The sequence below is a fragment of the Pelodiscus sinensis genome, chromosome 22 (assembly GCF_052426305.1).
Source record: "Pelodiscus sinensis isolate ZL-2025 chromosome 22, ASM5242630v1, whole genome shotgun sequence".
Classification (NCBI taxonomy): domain Eukaryota; kingdom Metazoa; phylum Chordata; order Testudines; family Trionychidae; genus Pelodiscus; species Pelodiscus sinensis.
In genome coordinates this window covers 9,249,428-9,268,659 of record NC_143073.1, presented here as the reverse complement: position 1 = coordinate 9,268,659, position 19,232 = coordinate 9,249,428, and the positions used below count along the sequence as shown (strand labels likewise).

At 54.3% G+C, this 19,232-nt stretch overlaps 1 protein-coding gene across 2 annotated transcripts in view; it reads left to right on the top strand.

The window, feature by feature from the left end:
* The window catches only part of PAQR6 (progestin and adipoQ receptor family member 6), a 28,827-nt gene extending 11,161 nt beyond the window's left edge, over positions 1–17,666 (top strand). For both annotated transcript variants that reach the window (XM_014568952.4, XM_006113911.5), the window contains 6 exons: positions 1,576–1,703; positions 3,430–3,635; positions 4,702–4,828; positions 9,818–9,914; positions 16,015–16,159; positions 16,756–17,666. In XM_014568952.4, coding sequence (XP_014424438.2) covers positions 1,657–1,703; positions 3,430–3,635; positions 4,702–4,828; positions 9,818–9,914; positions 16,015–16,159; positions 16,756–17,027 — 894 coding nt within the window. In that variant the 5' untranslated portion in view covers positions 1,576–1,656 and the 3' untranslated portion in view covers positions 17,028–17,666. The remainder of the gene's footprint in view (positions 1–1,575; positions 1,704–3,429; positions 3,636–4,701; positions 4,829–9,817; positions 9,915–16,014; positions 16,160–16,755) is intronic.
* Positions 17,667–19,232: the final 1,566 nt, after the last annotated feature.

The window sequence follows — 19,232 nt, the reverse complement described above, 5'->3', positions numbered from 1 at the left end:
GCTGTCGGCAGACAGGCTACTGGGCTAGATGGACCTTTGGTCTGACCCAGTACGGCCGTTCTAAGCTCAGGGCTCAGGGTCGGGGGTCTTAGTGGACCACTTTGATTTTCATGCACACCTGCTCCTGGGTGGTCAGGCTGGCAGCTATCCTGCCCTAGACGTCCACTTTCCTGTGCCTAGTGCAGAGGTCGTGGATGAGGTCCACGATGTCCGCACTAGACCAGGCAGGCGCCCGCCTCTTGCAGCCCTGGGCAGGCTCCTGGGAGCCACCAGCCTGGTCCCGGGAAGAGGAGGAGGGCTGGGTGGCAGCGGGTGGCTGGCTCGTGCTGTGCCAGGTGCAGGGTCTGCTGGCTGGGTGCTGGCAGGCTTGCACCTGGCATGGGCACCGTAGCCAGCCCGTGACCCTTTAAGGGCTCCGGGGCCGGGAGGGGGGCATATGAGTTTCCCTGGTGGTGCCCAGAGTGGCCACCAGGGAAAGCTGGGCAGGGCTAGCCTCCCACTAGTTCGAATTAAGTGGCTACACAGCCCTTAATTCGAACTACTTAATTCGAACTAGGCTTAGTCCTCGTAGAATGAGGTTTACCTAGTTCGAATTAAGTGCTCCACTAGTTCGAATTAAGTTCGAACTAGCGGTTTGCCTGTGTAGCGCCTATGAAAGTTAATTCGAACTAACGTCTGTTAGTTCGAATTAACTTTGTAGTGTAGACATACCTTGCTGATTTGAACCATATGGGGTTTGCCATCTTTCTGCTATTAGTCTGTTTGTTCGGATTCATTGTGTCTTCCGTATTCAGAGTCTTATCCCCAATGGTGAAAATGGAGCTGTTGGGGCCAGATGCCTGGCTGGTGTAAATGGGTGTCACTCCACTGGACTGATTGATGCTGGTGGTGGATCTGGCCCACTATGCTTTGGGATGGTCTCTGGCAGGCACTTGGGTTAGCACCTCCCCCCAACCCCTGCATGAAATGTAGTGAGTGAAATGTCTGTGAATGGAAGAGGCAGGGTGGGTGGCAGGCCAGGCTCCCTGTCCCCGGCTGAACTTTCTGAGCAGAGAGCATAAGTCAGGCTCTGTTCCCAGAAACCCAGCCCTGCCCCTCCCAGGCAGCGATTCCAGCGCCGGAGGCTGCATCACGGGTCGCCCCGCTGCTCTCCTCCAAAGGGGGGCTCCCTGCCACTCCCAGCACAGGAGCTTGTGTGTGTGTGTGTGTGTGTGTGTGTGTGTGTGTGTGTGTGTGTGATTGGGGGGGGAGTTGCCTCTGGACTTCACCAAGAGCAGAGTAAGGGGGGCAGGGGAGGCAGATTTCTGCCGGGGGTGGGGGGTGGCAGACCTGAGTTCTCCCCCAGCTCTGCCACTGATCCACTGGGTGACATTGGCCAAATCCCTGCCCCCTTTCTGTGCCTCAGTTTCCCCATTCTGTCCTTCAGTTTCCTCAATCTGTACAATGGAGGAAGAACAGAAATGGTGCTGACCCCCTGTGAAAAGCATGTGGAGCTCTTACAGGGGGCTGTTCCAATGCTGATTTCACACATCCCGGGATGAACTAATGACCCATGTGGCTTTTCTCCCCTGGCAGATCTTCTGGGAGGATGGCATCATATCGGGCTACCGCCACCCCAAGAGCTCAGCCTTGGACTGCATCCTGAGCTCCTTCCAGATGACCAATGAGACTGTAAATATCTGGACACACTTCCTTCCCACCTGGTAAGTGACTGACCGGGCAGCGCTGTGTGAAAGCGTCTGTTCAGTAGTGGGGCAATGCCCACCCTGGTTGGGGGCATGGGCATGTTCAGTGGAGATAGGGAACCTATGAGAGCTGATGGGGAATCTTTCAGCTAAACACCTCTGTCGGAAAAGGCCCAGAGGTCGCAACTCTTCCTGGTCCATTTCAATGGACGTTATTTGCACATCCACTTCCCCTCCACACACTTTTTTTTGAGGACGTTAGACAGTTTTGTTTCAGGACCTTCCAAACTCAAAATCTGGAGCGACCCAACCCTACCCCTACAGTTAAGAAATATAAAGCCAGTGATGATAATCAACCCCCTCCTCATCAAAACCACCCCCCCCAAAATCTTCAAAACAAGGCATTCCTATCGACCTGAAGTTTTTTTGAAATTTTTTTTAAATTTTTTTGTACCATTTCTGAATGGGAAAATCCACTGATGCCTTGGACTTTGACGGGGGCAGAAAAACTATTTTGCCACCCACCTAGTACCCACCTTTCACTGCTGCGGCATCACCCTTGGTTTGGGGGGGGGGGTTGCCAAGCTATGGCCTAGATACCAACCCAAAGCTTGCCCCGCCTCTTGCAACATTACCTAGGAGACGGGACTGAAGGGACCGCCTAGGTCAGAGTCTAGTTCAGAGTCTAGTTCAGGCTACCAACGCAGGTCATCCCCTTAGGGAACTGATCACCATCTTCACACCAGTTGACTGTGGGCCCCAACGTTTCCTGCTGTGCCTACTGCCCTTTACCCAAAAAACAATAGGAAGCCACTACCACAGGGTCCCCAAGTAGGTGTTAACTCTTGAAGGAACTTTGTTCCATCAATGGGAGCAGGGTGGGCTAGTGGCCGGACCAGGGAACTAGGAGTCATTTCTCTGGGGCTCCGTTTGACAAAGCAAAGCAAAGCCCAGGGCTAGCCCAGGCCAGCTGACTCAAGTTCGTGGGACTTTGGGGCTGTTTCACTGTGAAGTAGACTTCCTGGTTTGGGCTGAAGCCTGGGGTGTGGGACCAATGTTCCCTTTAATTTTTTCCCATCCATGTGCGGAATAAATTTTGTTCTGATCACACCAAGGCATGTGTGGACGTGCACCACCCGTAGAGACACCTGCTGCCAGCTATGGCTGCTCTACTAATCATCTGGGCAGCATTGGCCTCTCTCCCGGGTGGCTGCCCAAGCGCACAGCTCACAGGGAACAGTCTGGGACCCTCCTTCCCATCCTAAAGCCGGTCCTTCAGCCTGAGCTTAGAAGTGCACATTGCAATGAAACAATCCTGCAGTCTGAGCCCTGTGAGCCCAAGTCAGCTGGCATCGGCCACTGTGAGAAGGCAGGATACTGGGCTGGATGGTCAGACCCAGTGTGGCTGTTCTTATGTGTCTGGGTACTGCACAGCTGTCCTATGAGGGAGTCTGGTGAGTAGAGCAGGATAGCGGGCCTGACTCCTGGGGTCCGTTCCCAGCTCTCAGAAGAATGGGGGTGGGAACTGGGGATGGGTATCTAGGGCAGGGGTACGGGGAGTCAGAAATCCTGAGTTCAGTTCTGCGCACCCCTCTCTGCCTCGGTGCGAACTGAAACGCAACGCTGGGTCTAGAACTCCCGAACCTCGGAGGATGTGGGGAGTCGGCGAGATCTGATTTTGCGAGGACCCTGCTGGGGGTGCTCTAGTCCCTTGGCTGCGCGCTCCTCAGTTGTGCCCTCTCAGGTATTTCGTGTGGCGGTTCCTGGTGCTCTCCTCCTCCCTGGATTTCTGCAGCGACGCCTACCACTGGCCTTTCCTGGTCTACCTGTTGCTGGTCTGCGTGTACCCCTTCACCTCCAGCTGTGCCCACACCTTCAGCACCATGTCTGCCCACGCCCGCCACATCTGTTACTTCTTTGACTACGGAGCCCTGAGTCTCTACAGCCTGGGTAAGTCCTGAGCGCCCATGTGGCAAGAGGGCAGCGAGTCAGACATGAGGCAGAGGGTCTCCGAGGATGTACCTAGGGAGGCGCTTGTCACAGAATTCAGTGCTGGAATCTGGACACCTTCCCCAACTGGATCTGTGTGCCTGGGGCAGGTGCGGCTCTGGTTAACAGCTGGGCCTTTGGGAACACCATTCTCCTTCTGGGTCAACCAGGCAGCTCCCCATTGGCTGCTGTAAATTGGCATAGCCCTAGAGATATCAGTTGACCCCAACTCCGCCCACAGGAGGCCTGCCCCTGGTTAGTAAGTCACCCCCATGCCAAATAAGGCTCTCCACCAAAGAGAGTCCCTTTCAGGCCCCTTTGGTCTCAAACAGCCCCCTGAGGGCTAGAAATCTGCTCCCTCGGGTCATTTCCAGTGTATCTTGTCCGTGTTCATCCCTAAAGGCTCGCCCGTTTCCCTCCAGAGCCACTGGTCAATTTCAGTTTGGAGCGTGAGTTCTTTCTGGACTAGTTTTTGCCCAAATCCTCAAGTCTGAAGCATGACAAATAACAAACCGAAATTGTTTTGGGTTCATTGGCAATTCTGAAAAAAAAAATTAAATGGAAAACAGAACGGTCCCCGTGAACCAGAAAATCCCAAAGGTTCCATTTGGGGTTGAATGAAGCATTTCATTCCATGGAACGTTTTGGGCTGTGTTGGAGCAATTTTAAATGGAAAAAAAAAACCCTTTCCTAAAAATGGAAAACTTTGAAAGAAGCCATTCTAAATTGAAATGTTTCGTTTCAGAAAATGTGGAAATTAAACCTTGATTGTTGGACTCTTTCCCAACCTTAACAATTTGACAAAACTGGCACAAATTGGTTGGGTCCTTTTGGTGTCACAGAATCTACATTGATTGATTGATTTTTTGCCAAATTATGATGGTTTAGTTGAAAAACTCCACCCAGCCTCTATTCAGTTCCCAAAAGTGGTTTTATGAGTTTGCCGGTTTTCCTGCCAGTAAGCAACTAAATGTGACCTGGAGTCTATATCAATGCCATCCCGTAATGTAGTGTGTTTGTGTTATAGGCTGTGCTTTCACATATGGAGCCTATGCGATGCCAGACCGCTGGGTTAACGGCACTTTACACCATTACTTTGTACCAATGGCTGCTTTTAACTCATTTATCTGCACCAGTCTGTCTTGTTACTCCCGGTATGTAAGGATCTATGCAGTATCAAGAACATATTATGCAAAATATCAGGGCGTTCTCCATTTCTCTGCTTTGCAAAGCCCCCTTGCATCTGTTTCTTTATACATAATACACTAACACCCCAGCCAGTCTGCAGATCTGTCCTATTAGTTCGTGAGGCAAGTTATTCCAGTGCTCAACATCCATGCAACCTTGGTTGATTTCAGCAGGGGCTGCACCGAGCAGGCTCGTGCATAATTTCACAAGTTGATTTGAATGCCGTGCAGAGTTAGCCTGTGGAACTCCTTGCCACAAGATGCCACTGAAGCCAAGAGAACAATCCATGGTTATGTTACTTATAATACAAACAGACAAACATTTCAACCTTTCAAGGCATAAGCCAACCTCTAGCTGACAAGGGGCTGGGAAAAAACTTCCTCTGCGGTGGGTGTGTTCGTTCATAAATATCCACTGGGCACTTGGCACCTGTCTGAAATGTTTGGCTCTGTCCATTGCCAGATGTGGTTGGTGAGGTAACATCTGTTACTCAGCCTTGGTGAGAAGAACGCTCTTTGAGCCTTAAACAGGGCCCTTTGTCACTGGATCCTGGGACTTCTGCCGTGGCTGATTTGACTCAAGAGTCTTCAGGCGGCGGGTAGAATCCATAACCCATCATATCATCTGTGGTGTTGGAAGCAAGGGTCTTTACTTCAACTAGCGATCAGACAAATCGCTTTGTAGAATCCTAACCATTCAGTCTTGAAAGGGAACCTGTACCCCGGTAGCGTGAGACTTGTCATCTAGTAGCCATAGCAGCTGAAAGCAGCAGCGTAGCGAGGGGGTTATGTGTCTGGGGGCAAAGGAAACATTTGCGTCCCCCCTCCCCTGTCCCCGCAGCTGCACTGCAGGGCCTGAAACCTGTGCACGGCTCAGCCTGACCCTGGGAGGAGTGGGGAGAGCTTGTACCACATCTTCCCCCACAACCTCCAGTTTGGGGCCGGGCCCCACCACGCACTAACCCGCCGGTGGAGATGGAGGAGGGTTGGGCTGGGGGCGGAGAGGCAGGGAGGAGACTCCAGCCAGTGGTGAAGAGCGGAGGAGGAGCAGGCGAGCCAAAGGATGACAGGGAGAGCGGAGGGGGACTAAATAGGCGCCCCCCCTTAGCGTGGCACCCGGGGGCAACTGCCCTTTCCAGAGGTGAAAGTGTGCGGCTCCAGCAAGAGCTGGCTGAGCTGTTAAAAGAGCCGGCAGGGACCCCGGTTGCAGTAGGACAGGACCTTTAAGAAATTGTAAGTTACTTTCCCCGCTGTAAGGCGGTGTAGGAGCACCCAGATGGATACATAACCCTACATACCCGGAGGGCTGGGGCTACGCATTTAATGGCTAAGATTTTCAAAAACTGGTGTCATAAATTCAAATTGGCTTAATTTCCAGAATCCCTGGGCACATGGGTGGTGGGTGACCCCAGGGCTTGGGGAAGCAAGCCCCCTTCAGCCCCGCCCACCCCCGTAGCCTGCTGGCCTCTGGCCAGCCTTCCCCCCTACGTCCCCAATGTGGCTGTTGGCTCTTGCCCCTCCCGGCCACAGGGTATCACCCCCCCCCAACCTCCCCTGGCCCTGGAGAGCCAGCAAGTGGTGTGTCCCCAGCCTGCCCTGGCCCTGGAGCTCTGGAGAGCAAGGCACAGGGCTGGGTATGGGTGGGGCCAGGAGAGGCAGTTTGGGAAGGCCCATGCCTCGGGCACCCAGCTGACCTCGCCGGGCATCTCAAGAAGGGCACCCAGAGATCGGGGGCAAGGTCTGAAAACGTTGGCCGGAGGGATGTGCAACGAACTGGGAGAGCCACCCATGGGAAGCAGCAGGGGGCGCAGTACAATACTCTTGTTTCGCTCCGCCCCAGAAGCGCTACCTGCCATGAGCCCCGGGGCTGTGGTCTTAGCATCTATCTATTTACTTTGATCTGCTTAGGTTTAAGTACCCATTCTCCAGATACTTAATGATGCCTTGTCTCACCCCACCCCCTTTTCCTTTTTTTCTTTTTCTCCCCCCTCTCCTTCCCCTCTCCTATTTATTTTGAGTTTTCATATCCCCTACTCATAACTCCGGTCATCTGGAGAAGTGGGCCCATGGAAGCTCATGATACCTTCTGCATGTTTTGTTAGTCTGTCAAGTGCTACCAGACCATTTGTAGGTTTTGGTTGTCATTTAGTAGTAGGCCCAGGAATGTGACCTCCCGAGTAAAACCTGCTCCCGTTTGACCAGCAGGCTTGTTGTGCAGTCAACAGGAGCGGTCCAAGGCCGGCTGCGGCAGCTGACACCCCAGGCGGAATGCGTGATCGGCACCCCTGCCTACATGGCCATCAATGGCCGTGACGTCATCATTGGGCGCCCCGTGACATCATCATCGGGCGCCCCGTGACGACATCATTGGGCACCCTGTGACATCACCATTGGGTCGCCCTAGGCGACCGCCGAGTCTGCCTATACTCATGGGCCGCCCCTGGCGGTCACTATCCCTTCTGCTTCGTGCAGCTGGAGGGACGTGTTGTGGATTCGTGCAGGGTGAAGTTCACTGGCTTTCCCACCCACCTCAAGCTCTCTTCTTAATCTTTCCTTGACGCTGGTCTGCTCTTGAAACTGAGCAGAGCAGCCACTGCTCCTGCGGAGTCACCGGGCTTCCGTCCCGCAGCCGAACAATGAAGCGTTTTTAGTACCAAAGGGAGGTTCTAGTCTGAGATGGGGAGGTTGCACCGATGGGCCTGCGTGCAGCTGGCCTTTCCTGCCTCTCACTTCCTCCAGGTCAAATCTGTTTTTATTCAGCGGTGAAAGAAAAGTGGTTTCAGCTTCCAGCCTGGCAAAACTCGGCCTGGGTCTGAGGAAGGGCATTGTCAGTGATCACAAAGACCTGGCACAGCCATGTGCCGTCGGGTGGCCAGGGAGGTAGCTCAAAAAGAGAGGACAGCTGCACTTAGTGCATAGGGGGCCCAGGGCAGAGGAATGTGGGGGGTTCAGGAGTTAGGGCTGGGAGTGGAGGGCCCCAGGCTTGGAGGTAGAGGGGCGAGAGTGGGGAGGCCAGGGTGGCATTTTGGGGGAGGGCTGCAGCTGCACATACCGGGGTCCCTGCTCCTCTTCTTTCTCTGACTCTGAGGGAATAAGGGGAAAGTTCACAGCCTGTTGCATCCTCCTCTGCCCTCCTCTCCACAGCCAGGAGCAAAAGGAAGGCCTAAGCTGAGCACTTTCCCTTCCCTCCCTGTCAGGGGAAGAGGAAAAAGACCCAGTATGCACAGCTCAGCCCTCTCCCATCTTGCCAAAAGGGCTCCTGCCAGGGGGGTGGCTGGGGCAGTCTCAGATGGGGAGGGGAGCATGCACACCCCCAGCCAGCACAACCTGCCTGGCTACCTGCTGCTTCGCAAAGCAGCTTGCAGGAGAATCCCGGGAGCCCAGCCCGGTTTCTTGCTGGAGCGCCGCACCAGCTGGGTCTCGAGAAAAATAGAGGGCATAAAGTTGTCCTGTTCTGTATCGATGGATGACAGAGGGCAGAATAGTAACAAACAGGTCTGTCCTCTATATAAGAGGATGAACAACCAACCTAATGCGCCATCAGGACCACCTCCTCCAACTCTCTTTCCTCTAGAGGGTTTGTGTAGGTGACTGGAACTAGTAAGCAATTCTGCCACTACACAAAAAGGCACACAATCCAGCGGGCTCTGCAGGGGCACTGCCGCTCTTCAGGGTTACAGCAGGCGTGCAACACAGTGTAAATTTATTTTTTCTACTGAAAGTCAGCCGAGCCAGCACCGCACGCACACAGATCTGCTGAGAAAGGGGTTTTGAGTGTAGCTTTCCAGCATAGAATGGCAATTTCTTCTTTTTTTTTTTTAGCAGCATAGTTTCCACCCTAACTTGAAATAGAAATAGTGTCCAAGCGCTGTGTTATGCAAGAATACAGCCAGACTGGGCAACAATTGAGACTTATTTTCACAACATTCTCTGAGCCGAGTTCACTCCCCTTAATTCTGGGAAGGGGAGAGAGAAGCAATCAAGCAACCTTCTGGATTTGATTATCTGAAAGGATTAGACTAATGACAATGGACAGGATGGGCTCCTGTTGTCTTTGACTCCCTTCCTTAGGGTGTTGTGTGTGTTTGGGGGGGGAGGGTTTAAAACCCAGGACAAACACTCATCCGCTTTTTACAAAACCTTAAAAGTGATGATAAATTTCCACCTATATAGCTGCAGTGTCAGCTCCTGGTGGCCTTCTTGTGTGTGAGATCAGGAAAGGGAAATTGACTAAAAACAAAAAATCCACCCCTGCCTGGATTGTAAATGCGCCCTGGTGTGAAATTCACTAGGAATACTAAGATGAAACTGACCAGGTTGTGTATTTTCCACGCTGAGCGAATTGCAAACAGTAAATTAACATTTCAGTCTAACAATGAATTTCATCCTGTTCTCTGCTCTTAATCATTCAGACTTGGATTTTCAAAGGGGACTAATAGATTTAGGCACTTGAAAGAGTTTTGTGTCTGAGACCCTTAGGGGATCCTAATCAGAATAGCTAGCGCAGAATAAGATAGTAGGTAGTAGCTAGTTCAGAATAGTTCTAAGTGTCCATGCAGTAATCTGGAATAAAAAATACATTTGTTACAGAATAATTAGTGAGCTTTCAAAAGAGAGTAATTATTCCAGAATAAAATCTTTTATGTTAGACTAGAGTGTTTGCATTGGAGCTATGGCAGAATAATGTATTTTGCACTTGTTAATTACTCTGTGTAGACAAGACCTTAGTCTCCTTTGAAGAATCAATCTCCAGCTTCCATGTGTGAAGGTTCCTTTGCAGTACCTGGCTTGTGAGCGTTGCTGTAATAATCTGCTAACACACCACGGCACTGGTAAAACAGGGGAGATTTGATTTGGTTTCAACATCTCTTCCAGACCTAAATGTAATGAGGCTCATAGGCAGCCCTTAGTGACTGTGCAGTTCTTAATCCTGACCTCTCCCTGTGTGATTCCCAGTTTCCCAGAATTGGAGTGTCCCCGGCTGAGCAAGATTCTACGGACAACGGCCTTTGTGTATCCCTTTGTCTATGACAATATCCCGCTGTTTTATAGGGTAAGTCCATTTCAGGAGCAATTTGGGGTGGGGCTCTCCTGTCCTAGGCTCTGTAGGGAAATTTATTGAGATATCTTGATGCAAGGTCCTGAAGCACAATACATTACTGAATACCCATGGTGTCTAGAGACCTCAGCTGACAAAACCACTACCCCATAGAGCAGACACTAAATAGATGCGGGGTAGCAGAAAGGAAGCACTCTTCTCCCCATTGTACAGATGGGAAAACTGAGTGAGGGGGATGAAGGCCAAATTTTTCCAAAAGGGGCTTGTGACGGACTGGGCCGGGTCTGGGCACAGCTGAGAGCATCCGCTCAGGGCAAATTGCTCAAATTTGGGGCTCCTGACAGCCCCCAGACTGGTGACCTTTCCAAACAGGCCACAAACCAGTCCCACAGAGCCACTTCAGCTGCCTGCCTGAAGCCTCACGAGCAAAACCCCTCCGACACCCCAGTAATATCCGTGCCCCAGATGGTCCCGGGCCTCATACACAGGTGAGGGGTCTTAGAACCCAATCTCACCTACCCCGAACAAGTTCTGTCCGGTTCCAAGAAACCAGCCACAGATCCCTGGTCAATTTACCCTCTGTACCTTACCCACAAATCATGCTGAGCCAATCCTTTAGCATCTAACATCTAAAGGTTTATTGCTACAAGAAAGAAAAGCAGGAGAGTGACGTTGCTAAAGTATCATACATTACATGCATCGAATCTCCCAGTTCTCAATGCAGGCTCTAGCAGAGATGTTATAGCTGCTGGCTTAAAAGTCCTTGTTGCGCATCCTAGGTCAGGATGGGTCCACAGTTCTTTCCAGCTCTTCGATCCCTGCACTGCTGCCTCTGGGATGAAGTGCTGAGCTGAGTACCAAGACGGAGTCAGCCACATGGCCTATTTATCCCTCCTTCCTGCTCTCTATTTGGCTACAGCAGGCTTCTCTTTGACACCTTGCATGGCCCTCCTTTGTGCCACTTTTGGGGCCAACACCCCCCCATGGATGCAGCAGTGATCTGGCTGCTCCCCTCAAAATCCAGTAATGTGACAAGAGACCTCAGCTGACAAAGCCACTACCCCATAGAGCAGATGCTAAATAGATGCAGGGTGGCAGAAAGGAAACCCTCTTCTCCCCGTTGTACAGATGGGAAAACTGAGAGAGAGGGATGAAGGCCAAATTTTCCAAAAGGGGTTTGATTTGCTTTCTTTGCTCTTTGGAGCAAAGGTGTCTTTTTGTTCTACATCTATACAGCACCTAGTCCCATGGGGTCCGGGTACAGGACTGGGGTCCCTAGATGCTACCTCCATACTAATCATAAATGAATGTTCACCATGAGACACCTAGAAAGGTCTTGAGCAAGGATCCCTCTAATCTTTTCCATCCATGTGCAGAATAAATTTTATTACATGCACCGAGGCATGTGTTGATGATGTGCACCACCAGGCGAAACACAAACCTAGCTGTGGGCTCTCTGCTAATCAGCTGGGTAACACTGGAGTCTCTCCTGAGTGGCTGCACAAGCACACAGCTGACAGTGAACACTGGCTGAGTTTCTAAGACTGAAGGACTGTAAATCGGTCCCTTTGAGGTGTCTTGCATTGGGGGCCCTACAATTTGCCCCTGGGAGCCTGCAGAAGAGCCAGGCAGGGACTCAGGGACTTAGGAAAGTGGGTCTGACCAGCTACGGGTGTGAGCTACCACAGAGAGGGCATGTTCACAGAACACATTTGTGTTTTTTTTTAAAGCGGGTGTCTCTTTAATCCCCCTTGCTGTGTTACGGCCTGCTGTGCAAACAGCAACAGTGTGGGTAATGGGAATGCTTCCCTGGCGTGTTTTCTGCCGCATGGCAGGATGTGACTCAGCCTTACCAGAAAAGCTCTGGCTTTTCGTTTGCTCCTGGCGCTAGCAGGGCTGCAGAGGGCGCGGAATAGAACCACCAGAGAGGTGGCTCTTGAAGCTGCAGGATTTGGGGTGGGGAATCGAGACCCTCCTGCTCCACTGTCTGCAGCTGTAACTGCACCTGGGCCTGCTCTATACCTGCAACTTCGGTCAGCCGAGCTGTGTGGCTCAGGGGTGCAGAAATGCCCTCCCCCTGCCAGACTCCAAACCTCAAAGCTCTGTCCGCTAGAGCCGGGCTACTCAACTTTGGAAGCCGAGGACTGCAAGTTAAGTGTGGTTGCATGTACATGCAAATATATATGCAAATAGCTTCTTTCACACTGATGGGCATGAATACAAAGATTAAGCCTTAAGCAGCGGTGCCGGACCCAAACGTGGCCAGTGTGAGCCAATCAGCACCTCTCAGGCTCTGCCCACAAGTCTAAGCAGCCAGCACTTCCCACAATGCCCTGGCGCTCCCGGCACCTCCTCCCTGGGGGCTAGAAAAGCCGACACCCTGTACCCATCTCATAGAATCATAGAATCATAGAATAATAGGACTGGAAGGGACCTCGAGAGGTCATCGAGTCCAGCCCCCCGCCCTCAAGGCAGGACCAAGCTCCGTCTACACCATCCCTGACAGATGTCTATCTAACCTGTTCTTAAATATCTCCAGAGAGGGAGATTCCACCACCTCCGTTGGCAATTTATTCCAATATTTGACCACCCTGACAGTTAGGAATTTTTTCCTAATGTCCAATCTAAACCTCCCCTGAGGTTCCAGCCAGCCCGTCCGCTTGTGTCTTTCAATGCTCATCCCACATGGGAGATGCCTCGCGTGTTCCCAGGGGAGGCCATGTTCAAAGGATCCCATCCGCGGGCTGTGTGCTGAGCCCCGTGTAAACCCAGACCGCACTACGGGCTGTGTGTTGAGTAGCCCTGCACTAGACCATCCTGCCTACACTGCTAGGTTGCTGGAACAAATCTGCCCTCCACATCTACCACCACTCAAGGGGCTGGGTGAAGTACAGGCAGTCCCCGGGTTACGTACAAGATAGGGACTGTAGGTTTGTTCTTAAGTTGAATCTGTATGTAAGTCGGAACTGGCGTCCAGATTCAGCCGCTGCTGAAACTGATCAGTTTCAACAGCGGCTGAATCTGGACGCCAGTTCTGACTTACATACAGATTCAACTTAAGAACCCCAGGCATCCCCAAGTCAGCTGCTGCTGAAACTGATCAGCAGCTGATTCCAGGAAGCCCGGGGCAGGGGCTTCCTGTAGTCAGCCACTGGTCAGTTTCAGCAGCGGCTGACTTGGGGACGCCTGGGGCAGAGCAGCTGGGGTGCTGCTGGGTTGGTCCCGTAGCGCCGCCGCTCCTCGGCGCTACTAGACCAACCCAGCAGCGCCCCAGCTGCTGTACCACAGGCGTCCGGAGCAAAGCCGTGGAGCACGGGGGCAGCGGGACAGCCCAGACGCGCCGTGGCTGTCCTGCTGATCTCGGGCTCCATGGCTTTGCTCTGCTTTGCTCCCCGTCCCCCTGGTCTGCAGACCAGGGGGACGGGGAGCAAAGCGGCGGAACACGCGGGCAGCGGACAGCCCAGACGCGTCTGAGCTGTCAGCTGACCGCGTGCTCCGCGGCTTTGCTCTGCTTTGCTCCTCGTCCCCCTGGTCTGCAGACCAGGGGGACGGGGAGCAAAGCAGAGCAAAGCCTCGGAGCACGCAGGCAGCAGACAGCCCTGTCCGCTGCCCGCGTGTTCCGCTGCTTTGCTTCCTCTCCCTGGTCTGCTGTAGACCAGGGAGAGGGAGGGCCCTGTTCGTAACTGCGGATCCGACATAAGTCGGATCCGCGTAACTCGGGGACTGCCTGTACAGTGATGGGGAAAACCCCCTTTCCTCCAGAGGTATGGAGACATTGACAAGGCAGAGTGAAGTTTGTTCTACAGCCATAGCTGAGTGCCTGTTAGCATTTAGCTCATGTGGTAGAGGCACCTGGCTTTAGTCCCTAAGGTTGCTGGTTCAATCCTGCCTGCCCACAACCAGGATCTGTCAGCTCTACACATGGCTGGGGCAAATGTCTGTGCTATAGGGGTGCAACGGTAGTGCTTGTAGGGAAGAAGTAGCTACTGTGGTGCTTTGCCCCCTTGCTGGGGTTGGATGCCAAAGTGGCTGAGCCTGCTACAGCACCAGCAAGCAGAGTTGGGTCTTGTTGGTGCATGCTCCTTTATGCCCAGCTCGATCCTTGCAGCTGATCCTAGAATTGTAGGATTAGGAGTCTAAAGCCCTTGTCGGGATGGGTATGTCCAAATGGTGGCTGACCCATGCAGGGGGGCTGCATTTCCTAGGCAGACCCATGCTGGGGTCAGGGGATGCCGTTGCAGGAGTGGGCCTAAAGAGTTAGACCCTGCTTTGGGAAATTGTTTGTGTTGTAAGGTAGGCAGGGTGGCCTAGTGGATAGAGCCTTCAGATTTGGCGGCAGGAGACCTCAGTTCTTGTCCCCGCCCTCCTACTAAACATGCTGGCTCACCTTAGACAAGTCAATCCCTCTCTGTGTGTCTCAGTTTCCCCCTCCCTCTCTTGTCTAGTTCACCGCAAACTCTTTCTGTAGACACATGCTGTGGCTGGCCCCGATCACTGCTGGGGCCTCTCGGCAGCATATACTACATATTGGTGTCTCTGTCCCTCTGTCTGAGAGTCTGTTACCTCCTAAGCAGTAAAAGGGAGGACCTCCAAATTTGGTAGGCAGCTTCCTCTTATAACTTAAAACAGGGTTCAGGGTTTGGCTGTGCCAAGACAATGGGATGTGCCTGGAATGGGATTGTGTCTCATAAATTGGAAAGGGAGGGGTCTGATAGGAGGAACAGTTATATTGTAGAGTGACCACAGGGGGGCAGCAAGGGGCCAAAGACAGGGACCTGGACAGCTATAACCCCATCGGGGCAACTGGGGGTAAGGGTGGAGAATGGGACAGCTATCTATTATATATTTTAGAAAGTGTAGCTGTTTGTGTGTCTGTCTGTGTGTCTGTCTGTGCCCCAGCCGGGGGACATGCACCCCTCCCCTGGCTGTGCTCACTACAGCAGCCATGGAGAGGCACTTCTCACCTGGCCCCACGCTGCTGCAGTGACAGAGGGCTGGGGTAGTCCTTTCTTCCCAGGGCAGCCTGCTTACTGATCCCCTCATCCCTAGCCCCATCCCAGAGCAATGATTTAAATCAGGGACGGGAAACTTAAGGCCCTGGGGCTGGATGTGGCCTTCGGCTTGCCTGGATCTGGTCCCCGAGGTTCAGGGCTCTCTCCTGCATTGGGGAGCCCACTCCAGCCTCCCCACTGTTCCCCCATGGGGCTGGCTGCTGGCCTGGGCCCCCCAGGCTCTGGCATTGGAGGGGAATGTGGTGAGTGTCTTTCTCCTACTCATTCAGGGCCACATCAGTGAGAGTTTGTGGTTTTGGGGTTTTGGAAGGGGGGGGCTTTTTGCGTCTCACTTGTGTGTGGCCCCAAACTAATTTTTCTGTGGATCTGTGGCCCCCAACCCCAAAAAAGTTCCTCACCCCTGATTTAAATGAAGAAAACCAAACAATATTTTAGTTAAGGACCCGAGCCACACTGGGTAAATCCTCTAGTTCTTCTATAAATGACGTGTCATGATATAGAGGAAGGGGAACATTTTGCAGGGTCAGGCTGTTTTTATCAGACACTTAGCTCTCACTGGGCTTAGTGCCTCTCATTAATTCATCCTCCTGGCTTCTCACTGAGGCATGCCAGGGTTCCTGCCCTGCTTTGTCAGAAGGGGAAACTGAGGCGCCGAGAGCTGGGGAAGTTACTTGCTCAACTGACTCAGTACGAGAGCAGAGGATAGTCTACACTGTGGGCAAAAGTCGAGTTAAGATACGCAACTTCAGCTATGTTAGTTGTGTAGCTGAAGTAGCTTTTGGTGCTGTCCACACAGGAGGAAGTCGAAGGGAGTCTTTCGACTCCCTTTACTCCTCGTGAAATGAGGGTTACAGAAGTCAGAGTAAGAAGCCCGTTATTTCGAAATTATAACATGAGTTATGTCGAAATAAGCATGCAGTGCAGACATAGCTCAGGAATCCTGTCTCCTCGGTCTGTGCTCTAACCATTAGGTCACATGGCCAGAGCCTGGAATAGAACCTAGGAGTCTTGACACCTCCGCTCTCACCTCTCTTCCCTGCAACCACTTCTCCTCCCCGCTCTCGTCCCCGTTTGCCCTGCAGCTCCTGTTCTGCTTCGGGGACGACTGTACCTGGAACGACTCCATAGCGGGTTACTTCTACCATCTCTTCTTCGCCTTGCTCACCGGCTTCCTCTTTGCCTCCCACCTGCCGGAACGGCTGGCGCCTGGGCGCTTCGACTATATTGGTAAGGGAGGGCCCTGTATCCCCACCGGCTTTGTGGGAGCCTGGTCCATGTGTCTCGACACCCTGTCGCAAGGCCAAGCGACCAGGGCCAGCAGCAGTGATGGCTTCACCCCTTCTGTGGCTTCAGTTCCCCCATTCAGGGGGGACTGCTCCTTGGGGACCCCAGGAGGCCTGTGACCTGCCCCCCATGGAGGGCCAGGTGCCTGACCATGCGCCCCCCCATCCCCTGGCTACCCTGGACCCTGCACATCCAGGCCCCTTTCCCCCACTGTCTAGCTCTAGCGTGGCTCCATCCACCAGCTTCCCTGTCACTTTGTGACTGCCAGGGTGAACCCCAAGGAATTGAGGAGGGGGCCAGGAGAGGTGCAGGAAGGCTCTGTAGAGCCTGGGGCCAGCTGGGGAAAGGAGAGGGGTGTTCTCTCAGCATCACCCTCTTCCCATCCCGCCAACCTGGGTCCGAGCCTCCCCACCAGCCCCGTTCTAGGCTTTCACCTCAGTCTCCTCACAACCAGGTCCCTTCCCCCACCCTCCCTGTCCCTCACTACCCCAGTGGTACCCACCACAGCGAGTGATGCCCCCCCCCCAATCTCTTGGCAGGGCACAGCCACCAGCTGTTCCACATCTGCGCGGTGGTGGGCACCCACTTCCAGCTGGAGGCCATCCTGTCGGACGTGCGCTCGCGGCAGGCCTGGCTGAGCAGCCAGGCCCCGGCGCCCGCCTTCTCCACCACCTTCGGCACTGTGAGCTTGGCCCTGCTGGGGAACCTACTCATCATCGGGGGCTTCACCGTGGCTCTGCTGCGCTGGCCGGGCGGCTCCTCCATCCTGCAGAGCACCGTGCCCGAAGCAGGCCATGCCAAGGAGCAATGACGCCCGCTCGCCCCCAGAGACAGCGGGCCAGGCGGCCGGGGGTCTGAGCTCAGCAGAGAATGAAGGGAGAAGAGCCCCTAGTCTGGCTCTCTCAGCACCAGGCAGGCTCCACCTCTCATACCTCAGGATAGTCCGTACTCCCTGAGAACTGGAAGAAGAACCCAGGCGTCTGGACTCCTGACCCCTTGCTCTGATGCCCTGTAAGTGCAGAGTGGAGTGGCCCCAAGCCGTCTTCCTAGGAGGGGCCCCGACATGGCTGCCGCTTGTGGCCCCAACACCTCAGTGAGAGGTGGCCTCTGGACTTGCCCAGGTCCGGCCAAAGGGTTTACGGGGCCCACGGCAGGACGCCGGGAGCGGGGCCCTGGGCCCGGCCGATGGCTGGTAACTACTCAGCAGCGCGTGGCCCCGAAAGCGCAGGTCCCAAGGCATCTGTCTTGCTCGCCTTGCCCTAGGGCCGGGCCTGGACTTGCCTTAAGGAACTGGTCGTGATCCCATCCCGTTAGCCCTGAATCAAACCTCAAGGCTGAGGCGGCGGCCTCCTCCCAGCCCCGGGCTGGCTTGAAATCCGAACCGGAATGGGGCAGCTTGACTCCTTGCCGGCCAGGGACAAGAGGAAAGGCGCAGGTGGCTGGAGCCGGACTCCTGGGTTCTCTTGCGAACGTGGTTTCGTGGCTAGCGCCAGGATGCCTGGGTTCTCGTTCCAGTTCTGGGAAGGGAGCCTGGTCCCCGGGGACAGAGCCAGAGGCCTGGCTTCAGTCCCCAACCCTTGCACTGACGCCGTGTGTGACTTAGGACAAGCGGCTCCGTGCCTCAGTTTTTCCAGCTGTCAACAGGGCTAATGCCGCTCACCCGACGCCCCTGGAGATGCTTGGATGAGAGGCAAAGCAGGGGCCCTCCCTGACCTGCTAGAACCCCCCTACCTGTTCTTTAACCAAAGGTCCATGCCCAAGGCTCCAGTGTTGGCACAGGCTCCTGCCAGTGGCCGGGACAGGCCGGGCTGAGCTCCACCACAACAGCCAGCTGATTCGGCTCCTCCCTTTGCCTGGGGAGTGGGGTTGTGAATTTCGTAGCCGGGCTTTCCCCCTGGGCCTGCGTTTTGGGCTCTGCTGAGTTTATCTAACTAGCTCCGTGTCACTAACTGCTCTGCCACTAACCACCCAGCACCACCTCCCAGTAGCTCTGCCAGGTTGTACCTGCCCAGTCCTGCATCCCCAAGGGGAAGCGCTTGGTGCCAATGTGCCAGCTGATGGCACCGGCCACAGACATGAGGTAAAACAGGCCGGTGCTGTGGCTCGGGGCCGTATTTGTGGAGAGGGCCCTGTGTCATGTGCCAGACCTCCCCTCCGAGGTCTATGGGACCGGTGCCCCAGGGCATCAGCTCATATGTTCCTGTCTGGTGCCACCCACCCCCGGAGAGCCTCCTGTGGGGACCAGGGCTCTTCTGCACCCTCAGGAGCAGGGTCACCCGTTTTGGTCGGACGTGTTCCTGGGGGTTTCATCCCAGGGCACAATTCATCATGCGATCCTGAAGGGTTGGCAGTCCTGGTCGTGGGGGGGGACCCGGCTGGGGCAGAAGACTTGTCTGTTGCAGCATAGTTAGTTCTGGGAGCAGCAGGGTGGCATCCATCGAGATTATGGGAAACCTGCCTCTGAGTGAGTGTGTGTCGGTGGGGGAGAGAGACACTGCTCCGCAGGGATGTTTCCTGCACCGCTAAATGTTTATGGTGGATTTTAAAGTTTCCTGCCAGCACTGACGATACCATCTCCCTCCACTGCTCTTCAGTGGCCCGTCCAAGGAGACAGTTTTAATCCCCATGCACGGTGGGGAAGCACTGGGATGGGCTCCCTAGGGAGGGGGTGGAATCTCCATCCCTAGAGGTTTTTATGTCCCAGCTTGACCAAGCCCTGGCTGGGTTGATTTAGTGGGGTTGGTCCTGCTTTGGGCAGGAGGCTGGACTCTGACTCCTAAGGTCTCTGCCAGCCCTGGGACTCTATGATTCTAGGTGACGCCAGTAGAGGGTTTGTGCTTCGCTGAGCGTTCAGCACCGGCCAGAATCTGCCGCCCGTTCCCTTGCTCCACACCACGCAGCGAGCCGGGCGGTGCGATTGCTCAGCCCAGCTGGGCAGAAGTGAGCTGGTGCTGGTCTGTCTGCCCTGCCGTGAGCATCGCACCTCCACCTGGCCCTGCAGGACCCCAGAATCCGG